At 41.9% G+C, this 16,378-nt stretch overlaps 1 protein-coding gene across 1 annotated transcript in view; it reads left to right on the forward strand.

The window, feature by feature from the left end:
- The window catches only part of gabbr1a (gamma-aminobutyric acid (GABA) B receptor, 1a), a 285,354-nt gene that overhangs the window by 8,846 nt on the left and 260,130 nt on the right, over positions 1–16,378 (forward strand). The window contains exon 6 of the mRNA XM_070550979.1: positions 4,110–4,127. Coding sequence (XP_070407080.1) covers positions 4,110–4,127 — 18 coding nt within the window. The remainder of the gene's footprint in view (positions 1–4,109; positions 4,128–16,378) is intronic.

The following is a 16,378-nucleotide window of genomic DNA, read 5'->3' on the forward strand; positions in this document are numbered from 1 at the left end:
TACGGCTCGTCCTTCCCTCTGAACCGGGTCCTATTTAGATTTAAATGAACAAAAAGATATGGTCAGTTTAGAAAGTTTCCCCTAAGCCAAATGACATCAGCAGGTAAGAATGAACTCACCTCACAGTTTAAAGGTGTGGTTTACTCGTTCAACACATTTACAGTGTTGTCCACTGTAAACCAGTGACTTATGAGTCATTAATAAAGGCTATGATGCTCCTGTTCTGAGAAACAGAGGTTTGCTGGTGCAGAGGAGGGCTGAAAACAGCAGGATTGCTCATTATTATTAATTATATGCACACACCTCACTTCTGATTGGCTGACAGAACGTGTTCAGCCTTGTTGCAAAGGTACTATCACCAAGACATCCTCTGCTCTCCAAATCCAAGCTTTTTGCTGTTTATTCTCTTTTAGAAGCTAACACAGGAGATAGGTGTAGGGGACTGTTTTCATCTTCGGTCTGTATGAAAAACTCAAGAGTATTGATTATAATCGGTAATAATCATTAAAAAACGTTTTTCAGTCAACCACACCTTTAACATTTTTATCCCTTTTCTCACCTGAAAACAAACATTTTTTAACATATTTGAACCAGACTGCTGTAAACATTGATCAGAATTCTCTAAACATAAAAACACGACACAATGAAGAAACTATTTAAAAAACAAAAAGAAAAGACAAAAATGTAAAAATCAGTTACTTTACTGCTGTTTATTTATTTACTAAAGTTTTAAACAAACAACAAATGAAACAATTGTATGTTTGTTTATTCAGATAGGAAGTGCTAACTTACTTTCTAATTTAGGATGCAAGTTAACGCTAAACATTTATTTAATAATTCTTAAATATTTTATTTTAAAATTGTTACTTTCTAAAACGTATCCTTCTATTTATTCTTATTATTTCTATCTAAAGTTAGTTAATTTTCTGCTAATTCTTGGAAATCAGTCAAAGTTCTGAACCAAAACAAATGTTACTTTAGATTATTTTTAAATCTTTGCTCAGTAAATAATAAAAAGAAACTTCACATCAGAAAATAATAAAGATTATTTTTTGACTCTAAACAAAATGTAATTACAAGGTAAATGCTGCTGGTCTGACTTTGATCTAAACAAATAAAATCTCACCTACTGTAGAAAACTCCTTAAACAGCCTCAGTTTGGAGAAACAGAGCAGAATTCTATTTGGACTGATAAGCTAACAGCTAGTCTGGGTGTGCTTGACTCTGAGCCTTTAAATCGTGTCAGACCTAATCTCTGTTTCTCTAAACAGATGTGTTGCCACATAAGTCCTCTACAACCTGAGCAAACAGTCAGAAAGTTTATTCATTGTGTTATAAGAAACATATTGGTTCTCTAAACCTGGTTACAAAAACAATTTCAACTTAAATAAAATCCTTTTTTTCTTTTAAGCCAAAGTTATGTGGGCCAAAATATATAAACAACTTTAGGCCCGATCTTAGATTTAGGCTTAGGTCAGCTATCAGACTTTAGCTGTAAAGCTGAGCTGGAAATATGTTTATGTTTATATTTATGTGTTTAACAGACGCTTTTGTCCAAAGCGACTTACAAGTGATAATCGGCATGTTGCCCTTGAGGCTAACAACAACAATAACAACAGCTTGACATCAATCATGGAGAGGAGGGAAATACAAACAACTGAGCTAAAAGTATGAAAATGACTCAGAGAAGATGTTTAAATGATCATTCACATAAATAAAAGAAAAAAAGGAGAGATGCACGAAACCAATCAGCTGGTGATCAGAATCTGTTGATATTCAGCATGATTGAGTCGGTATCAGCTGATCTGGAAATCATAACCTTGACTTCATGAATGCTCCACTGCCAGCAGCATTGTTTTAGCTGGTCAGTGAACCTACCATTGCTAAATTCTAATTCAGACTAGCTAACAGAAGTTTTGTTTTTATTCAGAATCTTTTGTTCCGTGTGTAGAAAACTTTCTGATCATTTTTGCTAATATAAATAAATATAGACAGAGATCGGAAGTTAGCCTGGCAAGCCAGACTAAATAAATGTATTATTTATTCTGGCTGCGCTCCATTGACGGCTCTCGGTTGTGGGGCGGGTTCTACCGTTGTCTTTCAAATGATCTCCCCATTCCACTGGACAATGAATGTGACATACTCTTGTTTCACTCTGTTGCATCATCCCACCCACCAGGCATATAGAGTGCCCTGATTGGCCCACAAAGCAGATAAAGCTCTGTGATTTGTTCTCTAAGCAGATAGAGCCCTATGATTGGCCCACCATTATGGACCAATCACAGCTCTTTATGTGTTTGAAACCCCTCTAGAGAGCTGTGATTTGCTAGCCAGAGTCCTGGTAGGAGCTGTGGAGGTTCCAATGGAGCATGCCTAGACCATTCTTTGCAAAGCAAGAATTTGGTCTAGTCACTAGGCTAATTGGAAGTCGGTATCAGCCCTCAAAAACAGGGGGGAGACGGGGACGGACAACTACTAGAAATAAAAACTGATTAAATAAAATGAAAAGCTTCATAAAATTGATATTTTGCTTTTAAAACAAATAAAAATTTAAAGGACTTTTTAAACTTTATAAACAATAATTTATAATAAATAATTAAGCCAATTTAGCATGGTGGCGCAGTGGTTAGCATGGTTACCTCGCAGCACAAAGGTTGCAGGTTCGAAACTTGGCTGCGGCCTTTCTGCGTGGAGTTGCGTGTTCTCCCCATGCATGCGTGGGTTTCCTCCGGGTACTCCGGTTTCCCCCACAGATCACAACATGCCCTATAGGTTATAAATTGTAAGTCGCTTTAGATAATAGCATCTGCCAAATAAATAAACATAAACATGTCGTTCCCTGATCTCTTGTTTACCTGGGTTGCTCCCTGAAGGTGACGGGTGATCACAAACACCTGCCCCTGCACTGTTGGTAGGTGACCAATGATGCAGCCAATCAGAGGGAGTTTCTTGTGTGTTTGTCAGGTAGAAGAGTGTGAATGTGAATGAATTCAGCAGCAGTGTGTGTGTGTGTGTGTGTGTGTGAGTGTGTGTGTGTGTGTGTGTGTGTGTGTGTGTGTGTGTGTGTGAGAGAGAGAGAGAGAGAGAGAGAGAGAGAGAGAGAGAGAGAGAGAGAGAGAGAGAGAGAGAGAGAGAGAGAGAGAGAGAGAGAGAGACTGCAGCAGATGGCCTGTCCTCCGTCTGGAACAATTTGTGCAAATAAACGAGGATTGATGTGGAAAAAAGATGAAACAAAGACATGAAGGAAGTGTTGGCATGGTAACGGGTGAAGTTTCCATGGGAACAATTGTATTAAACGACGAAAGAGGATTATTAGGACAGTTGGACATGTGAAATTGGGCTAATTACTTTCTCTGCTGTTTTTTCTTCTATCCCAGAATTAAAACCTGAAGTTTATTAATTATGTTTCGGTTCTATTGTTCATCTTTAATGAAGGATGTGAATGGATTTCTGAATATTTTTGGAGAAGAGCAGCAGTTATATAAGAGGCCTCCTGCCAGACAACTGTTTCTTCTGCTTCTGACAGGAGCAGCTGTGGTGCGTTGCTGCCTCCTGCTGGAGAAAAACTCGGAACAATAACAGATTCAGCATTTTTATATGAATCATGATGAATGAAGATTTACAAAAAAAAAAAAAAAAAAAAAAAGAAAAAGAAAAAAAAAAACAATAACAATAAAATGAGTGCACAAGTGAGGCTCCCAAAAGAAAATGTTTAAATCTGAGACTGAGTCAAACATTAAACTCTATTTCATTAGAGGCTATTAAAGTCAAACAGTTAAATGTGATTATTATATAAAAATGACACGGAAATTTAATGCAAATTAAGATTTTATTGATTTTATTGTGAAGTTAAATTTATTCTTTCCTGCCTATGAACACATTAAACATGTGATATTTCATCAGCTTTAATTGTGGAAAATTACATCTGTTTCCTGTAAATAACACATTCAAGCAGGAAGTTCTAAAATAAACCTACAGTTTAATCAGGCAACTCAGCTATAAAACTTTAGTCTAGATAATGTATCAATTTTTAAAATAAATTGTGTTATTGCTTTTCTAGCCCAAAAACTGATTTTGTCTCTCTTTTTTTCTTCCATTTTCCTCCCCAGATGACAGAAACTACACAGGTAAGAACTTTCTATCTATCTATCTATCTATCTATCTATCTATCTATCTATCTATCTATCTATCTATCTATCTATCTATCTATCTATCTATCTATCTATCTATCTATCTATCTATCTATCTATCTATCTATCTATCTATCTATCTATCCATCCATCCATCCATCCATCCATCCATCCATCCATCCATCCATCCATCCATCCATCCATCCATCCATCCATCCATCCATCCATCCATCCATCCATCCATCCATCCATCCATCCATCCATCCATCTATCTATCTATCTATCTATCTATCTATCTATCTATCTATCTATCTATCTATCTATCTATCTATCTATCTATCTATCTATCTATCTATCCATCCATCCATCCATCCATCCATCCATCCATCCATCCATCCATCCATCCATCCATCCATCCATCCACCCACCCACCCACCCATCATCTATCTATCTATCTATCTATCTATCTATCTATCTATCTATCTATCTATCTATCTATCTATCTATCTATCTATCTATCTATCTATCTATCTATCTATCTATCTATCTATCTATCTATCTATCTATCTATCTATCTATCTATCTATCTATCTATCTATCTATCTACTGTATTTAACTTATAACTAATTTATTTAACTAAACAAAGACAAATGCAGAATGTTTTATTAATTATTTTGATGCTATAAGAGTTATAATATAATGTAAAACGGTAATACTGCAATAAAATAAAAACTTACCAGTTAAATAGTGAATTTTTATGATTTTAATTTACTTTATTTGGTGAAGTGATTTGTGAGACAAAAATAAACTTCCTGTGTGGTTTCAGATGTTTGTCCCAAAGAGCACCAGACGATGAGTGAAGCTCGACTTTTTAAAGCTTTTAGAACCTCCACATTTATGAAAATATCTTCAACCATCAAACCAGACTAGAGCAGAAAGTCCAGATCAGTAAAAATTATTTTAAATCGAGTTGGAAGTAAAAATCAAAATAAAACCAACAGCTTCAGGTATTTCTGGTTAGCAACAGTCAACAGAGACAAAAGTGTGGAACCAAGAAGGAGACATAGTATATCAAATTAATGTGTTCATCGCTGTGGTTTGTCCATGATGTCCTCCTCCGTCTAGCTGCCTGAAACATAGAAACTTTAATAAAATGTTTGAAAATGTTTTTTAATTTGATCATGTCAGAGTCTAAATGTCATCAGTAGAGCAGGAAGTCAAAATGTTGTCAGAAATTTATCACAAATATCCAGGATGCTCAAATTTAGATAGAACTCCTCGTTTGGTCAAAGGCATGCTGCAATCTGCTTTTCACCACCAGATGACAGGAGTGCTCTTTAACAACTGTGTTGTGTTCTTGGGAGCAGCAGAGCTCTGATTAAAGATGTGTGTAAATCCTTTCACTGGCTGCAGGAGAGGAAAACTTATTCTAATGAAACTGTTTTCAACCGAGAGGAACCAGATTCCTCCTGAAGCTCTGACAGAAAAGGGTCTGGATGGTGGAAAACGCCTCTAATTCCCAACCAGCCCATTACATCAGGGACTTTAGTGTTCTACAAAACACTTCACAAATCCTCCCAGTATCGCTCAGAAGATTAAAAGTAATTTGTTCATTAGTGGAGGAGAATTTCTGATCCAAATAAATGAATTCCTGCATACTTTAATTAGAATTGTAACATTTTAATGGGAACAGAATTCCTTTTAGACTGGTGTTAATCTTCGTAGCTGATCCAATTTAGACTTTGGGTTTGTTTAACTTCAGACCGGGACCCGCATTAACCTCAGCATGCAGAAGTGAGTCTTCTCAATAAGAGTCACTCTGTCACACCCCGTCTTGTCTCCCCATTCTGTTTAGTCATGTGTCTCTGTTAATTGCTCCCACCTGCCTCTCGTTTTCCAATCACCCAAGCTCCCAGCCCTCATGTATTTAAACCCCTTCAGTCCTGTGTCTCTTGTTGGTTCATTGTTTGTATGTCCTGCGTGCTTGATATTAAAACTATTGTAAAACCAACCCTACCTGTCTGCCTGCCTTCCTCACCCGCGTGTGGATCCTCACCTCATCTCTGCTTCGCTCACCGGCACGTTGTGACAGAATGAACCAACCCTGTGAAGGATCCGGCGGGGAGGTTCTTCCTTGGTAGTGTTTGCTCCAGTTTTTAACCGCAGATCACCGGCCGGCTTCTCCTCCTCTGGCCTCGTCTCGCCGCAGACGCCGTCGCCGAACCCCGGCTGCAACGATCCCCTCCGCCCTCCCGGAGCTAGATGTGAGGTTGGACCAGGAGACGCAGCTAGACCGCTCCTGCTACGTGGGCACCAGACTGGCTGTGTGCTTCCCCGGAGCTGGCCCATGGCGTTGGGAAGGATGCCGAGCTCCACCGTCGCCCCTGGTCCCGGGACGGAGCCGCGAGCTCTCCTCAGCTCTGGCTCGGCGCGCCAGCTTGGACCGGCCCCCAGTCAGACCAGCAGTCCCGTCTCTGGTCCAATCAGTGCCTCCGTCATCTGCAGGTGGAGGGACCACGCCTTCAGCCCAGCTGACAGAGCTTGCCGGCCTCCAGGTAGAGCTTGGCCGGATCCGTCAGCTCGTCAGCCTCCAGGAGAGCTCGCCGGTCTCCGAGCTGAGCTGGCCCAACTCCATCAGAGCCTCAGTCTCCAGGAGCTCCAGCTGGACAATCTATCCTCCCTGCGTTCCCAGTTTCCGGCACCACCAGTTCAGTCAGCTCCTGTCCCAGCGGTGGTCCCGGAGGTCACACCGCATCCTGTTCCAGTGGTGGTCCCGGTGGATGCATCACAGCCAGTTCCCGTGGTGGTCCCGGAGGTCGCACCGTATCCTGTTCCAGCGGTTGTCCCGGAGGTCGCGCTGCATCCGATCCAGCTTGTCCAAGCGGTCCCATCTGCAGCAACTCCTCCTCCACTCCAGAAGCCGGCGGTCCAGAAGTCGACGCCCCCGGACCAGAAGTCGACGGTTCAGAAGTTGACGGACCAGAAGTCGACGCCTCCGGACCAGAAGTCGACGCCTCCGGACCAGAAGTCGACACCTCCGGACCAGAAGTCGACGCCCCCGGACTTGAAATCAACACCCCCGGACCAGAAGTCGACGCTTCCAGACCAGAAGTTGATGGAGGTCAATGATTTTTCCAGTCCAGAGGTCGACGCTCTCTCCAGTCCAGAGGTCGACGCTCTCTCCAGTGCAGAGGTCGACGCTCTCTCCAGTCCAGAGGTGGACGCTCTCTCCAGTCCAGAGGTGGACGCTCTCTCCAGTCCAGAGGTGGACGCTCTCTCCAGTCCAGAGGTGGACGCTCTCTCCAGTCCAGAGGTGGACGCTCTTTCGTGTCCAGAGGTGGACGCTCTTTCGTGTCCAGAGGTGGACGCTCTTTCGTGTCCAGAGGTGGACGCTCTCTCGTGTCCAGAGGTGGACGCTCCCTCGTGTCCAGAGGTGGACGCTCTTTCGTGTCCAGAGGTTGACGCTCTTTCGTGTCCAGAGTTTGACGTCCCCTCCAGCCCAGAGGCCGACGCCGCCTCCAGCCCAGAGGCTGCCAACGCCTCTTCCAGCCCAGAGGCCGCCGCCGCCTCCAGTCCAGAGGTCGACGCCGCCGCCTCCAGTTCAGAAGTCAAGGATGTCTCCTCCGGCGCCTCTGCCTCCGGTCACCACCAATCCTGCCCTCATCAGGCACGGGCCTCCAAGAGCCCGTCGGCGTCTCCTCCTCTGCCACAGACGTAGGCCCCCAAGAGCCCGTCGTCATCTCCTCCTCTGCCCTAGACGTAGGCCCCAAGAGCCCGTCGTCATCTCCTCCTCTGCCCTAGACGTAGGCCCCCAAGAGCCCGTCGTCATCTCCTCCTCTGACCCAGACGCAGGTCCCCGGACTTTAATGGTTCCTGCCTCCTCTCCACCGGTCCCTCAGTATCTCTTGACCCTCCCTCCTGGTCCCCCTCCTCCCGCCCTGCTCTGTGTTCCTGTGGGCGTCAGGGATCCGCCCTTTGAGGGGGGGAGGGGGGGGGGTCTGTCAGCCCCAACCTCAGCATGCAGAAGTGAGTCTTCTCAACAAGAGTCACTCTATCACACCCTGCCTTGTCTCCCCATTCTGTTTAGTCATGTGTCTCTGTTAAATGCTCCCACCTGCCTCTCGTTTTCCAATCACCCAAGCTCCCAGCCCTCATGTATTTAAACCCCTTCAGTCCTGTGTCTCTTGTTGGTTCATTGTTTCCATGTCCTGCGTGCTTGATATTAAAACTATTGTAAAACCGTTCCTACCTGTCTGCCTGCCTTCCTCACCTGCGTGAGGATCCTCACCTCATCTCCGCTTCGCTCACCGGCACGTGTGTGACACAGTCCTTAAAACAATATGACTCACCGATCAGTATTAGTTACTGATCAATCCGAGTCATTGCTAAATCGAGTCACTGAATGATACTAGTCACTGATCAATAGGAGGCACTGCTTAATACAAGTCAATGATCAAAACTAGTCACAAATCAATACGAGTCACTACCCCATGTGAATTACAGCTCAACATGAGTCACTGATCAATGAGAGTCACTGCTAAATACGAGTCATGAATCAACATGAGTCACTGCTAAATATTAGTCACTGATCAATACGTGTCACTGATCAATTAAAATCACTGCTAAAACTGAGTCACTGATCAGTACTAGTCATGGGTCAATATAAGTCACTGCTAAATATGAGTCACTGTCCAATATGAGTCACAGCTAAACATGAGTCACTGATCAATGAGTCACAAATCAAGTCACTGCTAAATATGATTCACTGATCAATATGAGTCACTCATCAATAAAAGTCAGTGCTAAAAACGAGTCACTGATTAATACTAGTCATTGATCAATAGGAATCACTGCTAAATAAGTCATTGATCAATATGATGCACTGCGAAATACGAGTCATGGATCAATACTAATCACTGATCAATATGAGTTACTGATCAATAGGAGTCATTGCTAAATAAGAGTCATTGATCAATATGATGCACTGCTAAATACGAGTCATGGATCAATACTAATCACTGATCAATATGAGTTACTGATCAATAGGAGTCACTGCTAAAAACGAGTATTTGTTCAATAGGAGTCACTGATCAATACTGATCAACAAGAGTCACTGCTGAATACGATTGGTGAATATGAGTCACTGATTAATACGAGTCACATTGTTTACGTGAAGCTGCTTTTAGAAGATGATTCACATTCACATCAGAATCTCCAGACCCACTTCTGCAGCAGCAGTAGCGCTAATTTTAAAATGTAGTTTTGGGTCATCAGTTTCTTCTGTAAACACACTGCAGATGTTGCAGATGTCAGACACACTCAATAAACACTCAAACCCCAAAGCAGATAAAATCTGTTTCCTCTAATAGACGCTCTTGTGTTCTGTCTGGGTTCTGACCCTCTTGTGGCTCGGTTCTGCTTCCATCACCGCCCACTTCCTGCCTCCTCAGCAGGAGAAATGTTACTTGCTCCTGCTGGTCTGCTCCACCCCGTCCTCAGCAGGTCTGATTAAAGAAAAACAAAATGTTTCTGTTTTAGAACATAAGAACCAAGTTTATTAAACTGGAAAATCACAAGGAAACAGAATAACCCCAGATTCACAAGAAACCTTTAATTCTAATTGTGTTTAAAGCTACAATGGCTATTTTGGAAAACAAATTAGCTTAAAACATTATTTCATATCCCTAACAATGTTCTAACATATAGCTATGAATATAATGTGGAGATTAATGAAGGAAAAAAAAAAGAGGTTCTCTTGCATTTGTCTAAAAACCTCCGCCAATAACACGTTTTGGACCAAAAGCAACTACTGGACCATGCGGTAGTTGGTCGTGCCAAACCTCCACTTTTTCCTGTCTTCAATTCATACGCACTCACGTATTCAGCAACAGACCACCACTGGTGTGAGAGGTTCTCTGTTCAGTAATGTCAGAGAAGGAGAAACAGCCGGCTGCTACCACTTCAACTTTAGGACAAACTACCAGAGTCCCAAAAAGAAAAACAACAGTTGAAGTCACAGACAACAAAAGACATTTAGCCCTAGAAAATCGCGACTGGTGTTTAGCACTATTTCGTTTCCTAAGGCAAGTTGGGGTTCTGGTTCCGGTGGACACGACTTCAGGGAAGATACCCCCATGGGAGGGGCTTGTTTGCAGATTTGCGCTAACAGCAGTAATTCAGAATTTAATTTGAGAAAACTGGGTTTAAATTTGAAAAATTCAAAGTTTGTTTTCTTTGGTAATTAATTTTACTAAAATAAGCATTTCTTATTGTCAATGCTAAACAAATAATTAATCAGAAACAGTGATCCTGCTAATCTGAAAGAATTCTAACCGTCTCAGATGGTCTTTGTAGAACCAAAATTTTCAAAGTTGGGGTTACAGCCTCTTGTTAGGTCACCAGACACTGATCTAGGTATGGGGGTTACCTAGATATTAAAAACGTTTTGGATATTTGACCAGTCATAAACAGATCCATTATGAGCGTAACCTGTTTGCATTATTCACTTAAGCTTATTGTTATTGTTTAGTTTAGGGGAAAAAATAATCACTCTGAAATTAGAAGATGAAAGGTTTGAGAACAGCTGCTCTAGAAAAACAGTTTTGTTTTTATTGTTTTAATCAGTAACATTTTTCAATCTTGTGAGTTTTGATTATTCTTTATCTTGTCAACAGCTGCACACTGGGAAAAGTGTGCAACTTAATTAGTTGACGGCCCCCTAGTGGCTGGCTGCAGCATATGTTTCAAGCTCCGCCCACTCCATGTACACTTAAGGTTTCCCTGACTAATGAATAAAAATGAATCTCTGATGATTACATCCTCATGATGGCTTCTGTTGGCTCCTACCTGGCTGCCTCGTGTACATTCAGCAGTGGTGAGTTGAAGAGCATCATCAGACCAGTGTGGGATTGGCAAAAAGCTGATTGTTTTTCTGCTCAGTTTGGATTGAATATTTCTGAGCAGGCAGAGCATGCAGCTCCAAAACACTTTGAGAAAACTTGAATCTAAAGCAGATTCAGGCTGGCGAACAGTGAACGCATCATCAGGTTTCTACCCAAAAAGCTGGAGAAGCTGCTTCATCACAAACAGAATGTACAGAATAAAAGCTCCACTTAGCTTGTCAGTAAAAAGAAAATCTAGCTGCATCTCACAGGACAAAAAGCATCGAGTAAGCTCATAAAAATAAAAAGAAGGGGCAAACTGAGATAAAGCAGCATTACACAAGCACAATAAACCATAGAAAACCACACAAGAGTGGGTTAAACCCTCTGTGACCGCTGACCGAGGAGAAATGGATCCCCCACAGACAGAATCCATCTTCATCTATGTTTAAAAAGACTCAGACTGCAGAAAACAAACCCAGAACAACCTGGGAGATCCAAACCCAGTTTCACAACAAACAGGAGATGATACCTGAAAGTTCATTCTTTCCAACCAGGTATGAAAAGCTATTAAAGGACCACCGGGTCGCTGCATTAAATAATGAAAAACAGATTTAAACCTCAGAGCAGCCAGAGACAACGGCATTTTAGGGCCACTGACAGCAACAATAAAAAGACAAAGTGTCTAAATTAAAGTAAAAACAGTGAGTAAAAAGTAAAAACGAGTAAAAACAAAATGCACAGTGATTTTTTGGGTTTACTCATTAAAAACTGAACAGATCCAGTCGGTTTCTGGAGAATGTTTTTAGTTAGATTTTCTCAGGCTGATCTTGAAACAACAGACTTTAGACCTTAGCCTAAAAATATATTTTTTTCAACATTTTACCTTTAATCTAAACACTTTCACCTTATTTTCTGTCCTTTTATATTTAAAAATCCTCCCCCACAGTTTAGTGGGAAAATGTACAGCTGCTGTTATTTGTGTCTCAGGGACAAATAACATAAAGTTCCTCTGGGACCTCACAAAAATAGGGAAGGTATGTCAGGAAAAATATATACTAATGTGGTCATGTCGCCATTTATATTTTTGGTTTCTGCTTTTTGAATCTATTATATTACATTATATAACAACATCACATCACATCACACAACTTTATTAACAAATCTTGGGATAATCTACGGAGGGAACTCAGAATTCCACAAATGATTTCATATGGAACTAGGATTGGGACAATATTACTTGTGACTTGTACCAATCTTTGTAACCTGTAACATGTTTTATAACTGCAACTTTCATTTTGTAACTTGTAATTCTTGTTTTGTAACACTTAACATTAGTTTTGTGACTCGTGACCTTTAGTACGTAACTTGAAACTTTCATTTTGTAACTTGCAGCAAACAATCAATGTACAAGTTTCAAATCACAACTCTCAAAACACACATCTCAGTCTACAGCTACAAAACTCAAGTCTACAAGTACAAAACATTTTGTCCCAATTTTAGCTTGCTTCCCAAAGAACCAATGACAGGCTTTGTCTGACCAGCCAATCACGAGTGAAGACAATTCCTGTTGGAAGCAAGCTAGAATTAGGACAAAATGTTTTGTATTTGTAGACTTGAGTTTTGTAACTGTAGACTGAGATTTGTGTTTTGAGAGTTGTGATTTGAAACTTGTACATTGATTTTTTCTGCAGGTTAGAAAATAAATGTTTCATGTTATGTACTGAAGTTGCATGTTACAAAATGAGAATTACATGCTACAAAACGAAAGTTGTGCGTTACAAAACAAGTCACAGTTACAAAACATGGTACAAGTTAAATGTAATATTGTCCCAATCCTAGTTCCATAATTTTATAACAAGCATTTATTATATCAATTTAAAAAGAGTGAGAAAAATGGCACTCTGGGAAAATTGGGCTTAAAGCTGCTATCCGGAGTTCTTCCCTTTCAGGAATTACATATGATTTTCTAGAAATCCTTAAAATGATTGTCTTATCAAGTACTGTGACGTACGTCTTTTTTTATATGCTAAGCCCACCCCTGTCCCATAGAGCTCACTACAATATGAACTGAGCGCCAGTCAGCACCAACTAATAGCGTTACACTACCGCCTACATACCGACGTCAATCACAGAGCGTGCTCGAGCATTTAAGGACGTACCTCGGTTGATGCAGTTGGTGATCTTTCTCATGAACAAGCAAGTCTTTAAAAAATAAATATATGAAAATCCAACATAAAAACAAAACTATGTGCTTTAGCTCTGTTTTGTCGGCTAGAGAAGCGAGTTCATGAACGAGAGCAGGTCATAATGTGATATGCTTGTCAGCCACCAGATGGTGCCACCAGAGAAAAGAAAAAATACGGACAGCTACTTTATTTAATTGAGTCTAAATTTTAAATCTTCTTTTTAAAATTGGGTTTGTATCTTATTGTTTTTGTTGTTTCCTGTGATTGTTAGACACTATAGCGTTTTTGTACTGCATTTGTAGACCAAGCAGAAAAGACGTTTTGTATGTCAATGATCTTTTACCAGGCTAAACAAAAGTACGGTGGCCCAGAAGGTTCAATGAAATACAAAAGTTGCAACCCAAATACAACGGATGTAATACATTCATAGAAGTAAAACAATTCAAATTAAATTGCATAAAATGAAAGTTGTGATGAGTCGGAGCTTACACTAAATCTGAAGTTAAGCTAATACCTTAATTACGTAAGGTTTGTGTAAATATGGACTATGCGTTTTTTATTTTGGTAGTGAGAGTTCAGCATGACATGCACACGCCAACACTTCTTTCCCACTGGATCCTTGGTAATCCCCCACCCCAACTCCCACCTGGCTTGCATACACTGGTGATGTTGCTGTAGCCCTTTCAGTTTTGCCCCCTGCCATTAAGGAGTAACACTAAAAATAATAAATGAGCTTGTTTTATTCCCAGCAGCAACCTGCTGCTTCTGCAGACATGATAAATTTCTCTCATAGCCAACACCTTAATGTCTTCATGCTGCTGCAGGACGAGTCCCACAACGCAATATCGTACCTGAGCTAGGGTTTGTAGTCTCAGGCAAACTATTTATATTTTTGTAGTACGATAACAAAAGCTGTCCCTAAGTGATTGTATTTCCAATAGTACTCAGAGAAACGGATATCTGATGTGATTAAGATGCAGATTGAGACCAAAGTCTGGTTCTGCTGAAGGAAACCAAATCTGTTTCTGCTGTCAGCGTTGGAGAAACCTGACGTCTATAAATATAGGCATCTTGGGGAAGTGCAACATCCTGATTGATTTTACTCAATATGACTTGTTGGAGCGTTTTCACGTCGATTAAGATTTCTGCCTGAATATGATGAGCTTACAGCTTAGAGAGAGAGAGAAAGAGAAAGAGAAAGAGAGAGAGAGAGAGAGAGAGAGAGAGAGAATTAAGAACTGCATTAATATACACTCCTGGAGGAAAACAGGTGATTATTCTTCAAGATGCCCACTGTGCAATGCAACACACACGCACGCACGCACGCACGCACACGCACGCACGCACGCACGCGCGCGCACGCACACACACACACACACACACACACACACACACACACACACACACACACAGTATAGGGCCCTCGTTAAAGCAGCTGAGCAACATGTTGCAGCACTCGAGTCTGCGTTGCATCTGTTTCAGGCTGTCACAGATAATTGTCTTCTGTGCGAGGCGTTCGCCACCATGAGGCCTGTTAACACGGTGCTGTTCGGCGCCGGCGTGGTGCTCTGGTGCTGGCTGCAGGCTTATGAGGTAAAGCAGCAGATAAAGTTCACAGCTGAATAATTGATAGAGCGTTGGATGGGTCACTGGGTGGTAGAGAAGAAGAGGAGGTGGAAGTGGAAGGCAAATGCTAGAGATGATCACTGCGCTGGCGCCAGCCTGTGAGGGCTTGTTAGCAGCTGGGTCTGAATGGCTCTCCGCCACACGGAGATATCCAGATAATGAGATCTTGGTAATGAAGCATGGTTATACAACAGCCACATTCCACTCTTCAACTACAGACATTTTTTTAATTTAGACTGGAGTAATAATGGTCTTCTCAATTGGTGCAATAAGTAATTTTCAAACGGCAGCGACGTAGTAATTAGAGCACTAACTCCAGAGCTGTAAAAGGAACTGCACACTCATCATCCTCATGTTCTTCAGAAGGGTGAAGTTCATCTCAGCGTTCTGCTTCACACAGAGAAATCATACGAGCCCATGGCTTCTGGGAAATAAAATAATATTCTAGGAAATAAAACCACCCAGTGTCATCTCCAGAGCTGTGGCTCAGCTAATGGACCGCCTCAGGGGGGTAAATGGGGTCGACTGATTAAACCAGTTTCTGACTGTTGGACATTCCTGACGGGATTTCCAAAAGGTTTCAAAAGGGGTCAGTTTGAGTCACTGTTGGTGAACGCCAGCAGTGATGAAAGCCTGGAGATCCCAGAAGACCCCGAAGGAGACAACAGGTACCAAAGTCCAGATGGAGGACTTTAGTGAGGCCATAGAGAAGATTGTGAGCTCATTCCTGTTTAGGTCTTCTTGATCTGGTCACAGGAGAGGGGGATGGAAACTTGTCCATCACCTTGTCGGTGGTGACCTGATGACAGCACAAGGAGTGGATGAGATTAATCCTGAAAGCTCTGAATGTTGTGAGGTCTGGGTCATGGCTGGCATCTGGTCCTTGTCCAAACTAAACAACAGATGATGCTATGTTCTCAGCTCATTCTCAGGATGGTTCAACTCGGGGTGATGGTGGCTCAAGGGTTAGGAGATTTTCATGTAATCAGTGGGTTGCCGGTTTGAAAACAGGCTTCATCTGTGTTGGTTGTTGTGTCCTTGGGCAAGACACTCCACCTCTTTGCCAGCTGCTGGTGGTTGGAGGGCCTTCTGTCTGCGTGTCCTAGGGCAGCTATGGCTACGATGTAGCTCATCACCATTGGTGTGTAAATGGGTGAATGACTGGATTGTTGTAAAGCGCCTTGGAGTCCCTGATTTAGAAATGTCCAATGTAAATATGACCAGGGGTGCACCTGGTCTCTGGACTAATTGTGGTCTTCATGGACAGGATCTGGTGGAGAGAGAAGGTCTGGTTTGAGAACTTCAGGATCTCATCTCATGCAGATGATGTGGTTCTATTGGTGTCTTCAAGCCATGACCTGCATTGACTGAGGCAGTTCACAGTCTGGATGAGAGTCAGCTTCTCCACATCTGAGGCTGGAGGCTGTAGTTTTAGCTGGAAATAAGTAGGACATACTTAATTTGTATTTCTGGGATCTTGATGTACTGTTCCTGTGTGATGATAGGATGTTGGAGAGCTGGGCCGATGGATCAGGACTTGGACTGCAGTAAT

This window comes from Nothobranchius furzeri, chromosome 5 (assembly GCF_043380555.1).
Source record: "Nothobranchius furzeri strain GRZ-AD chromosome 5, NfurGRZ-RIMD1, whole genome shotgun sequence".
Lineage (NCBI taxonomy): Eukaryota > Metazoa > Chordata > Actinopteri > Cyprinodontiformes > Nothobranchiidae > Nothobranchius > Nothobranchius furzeri.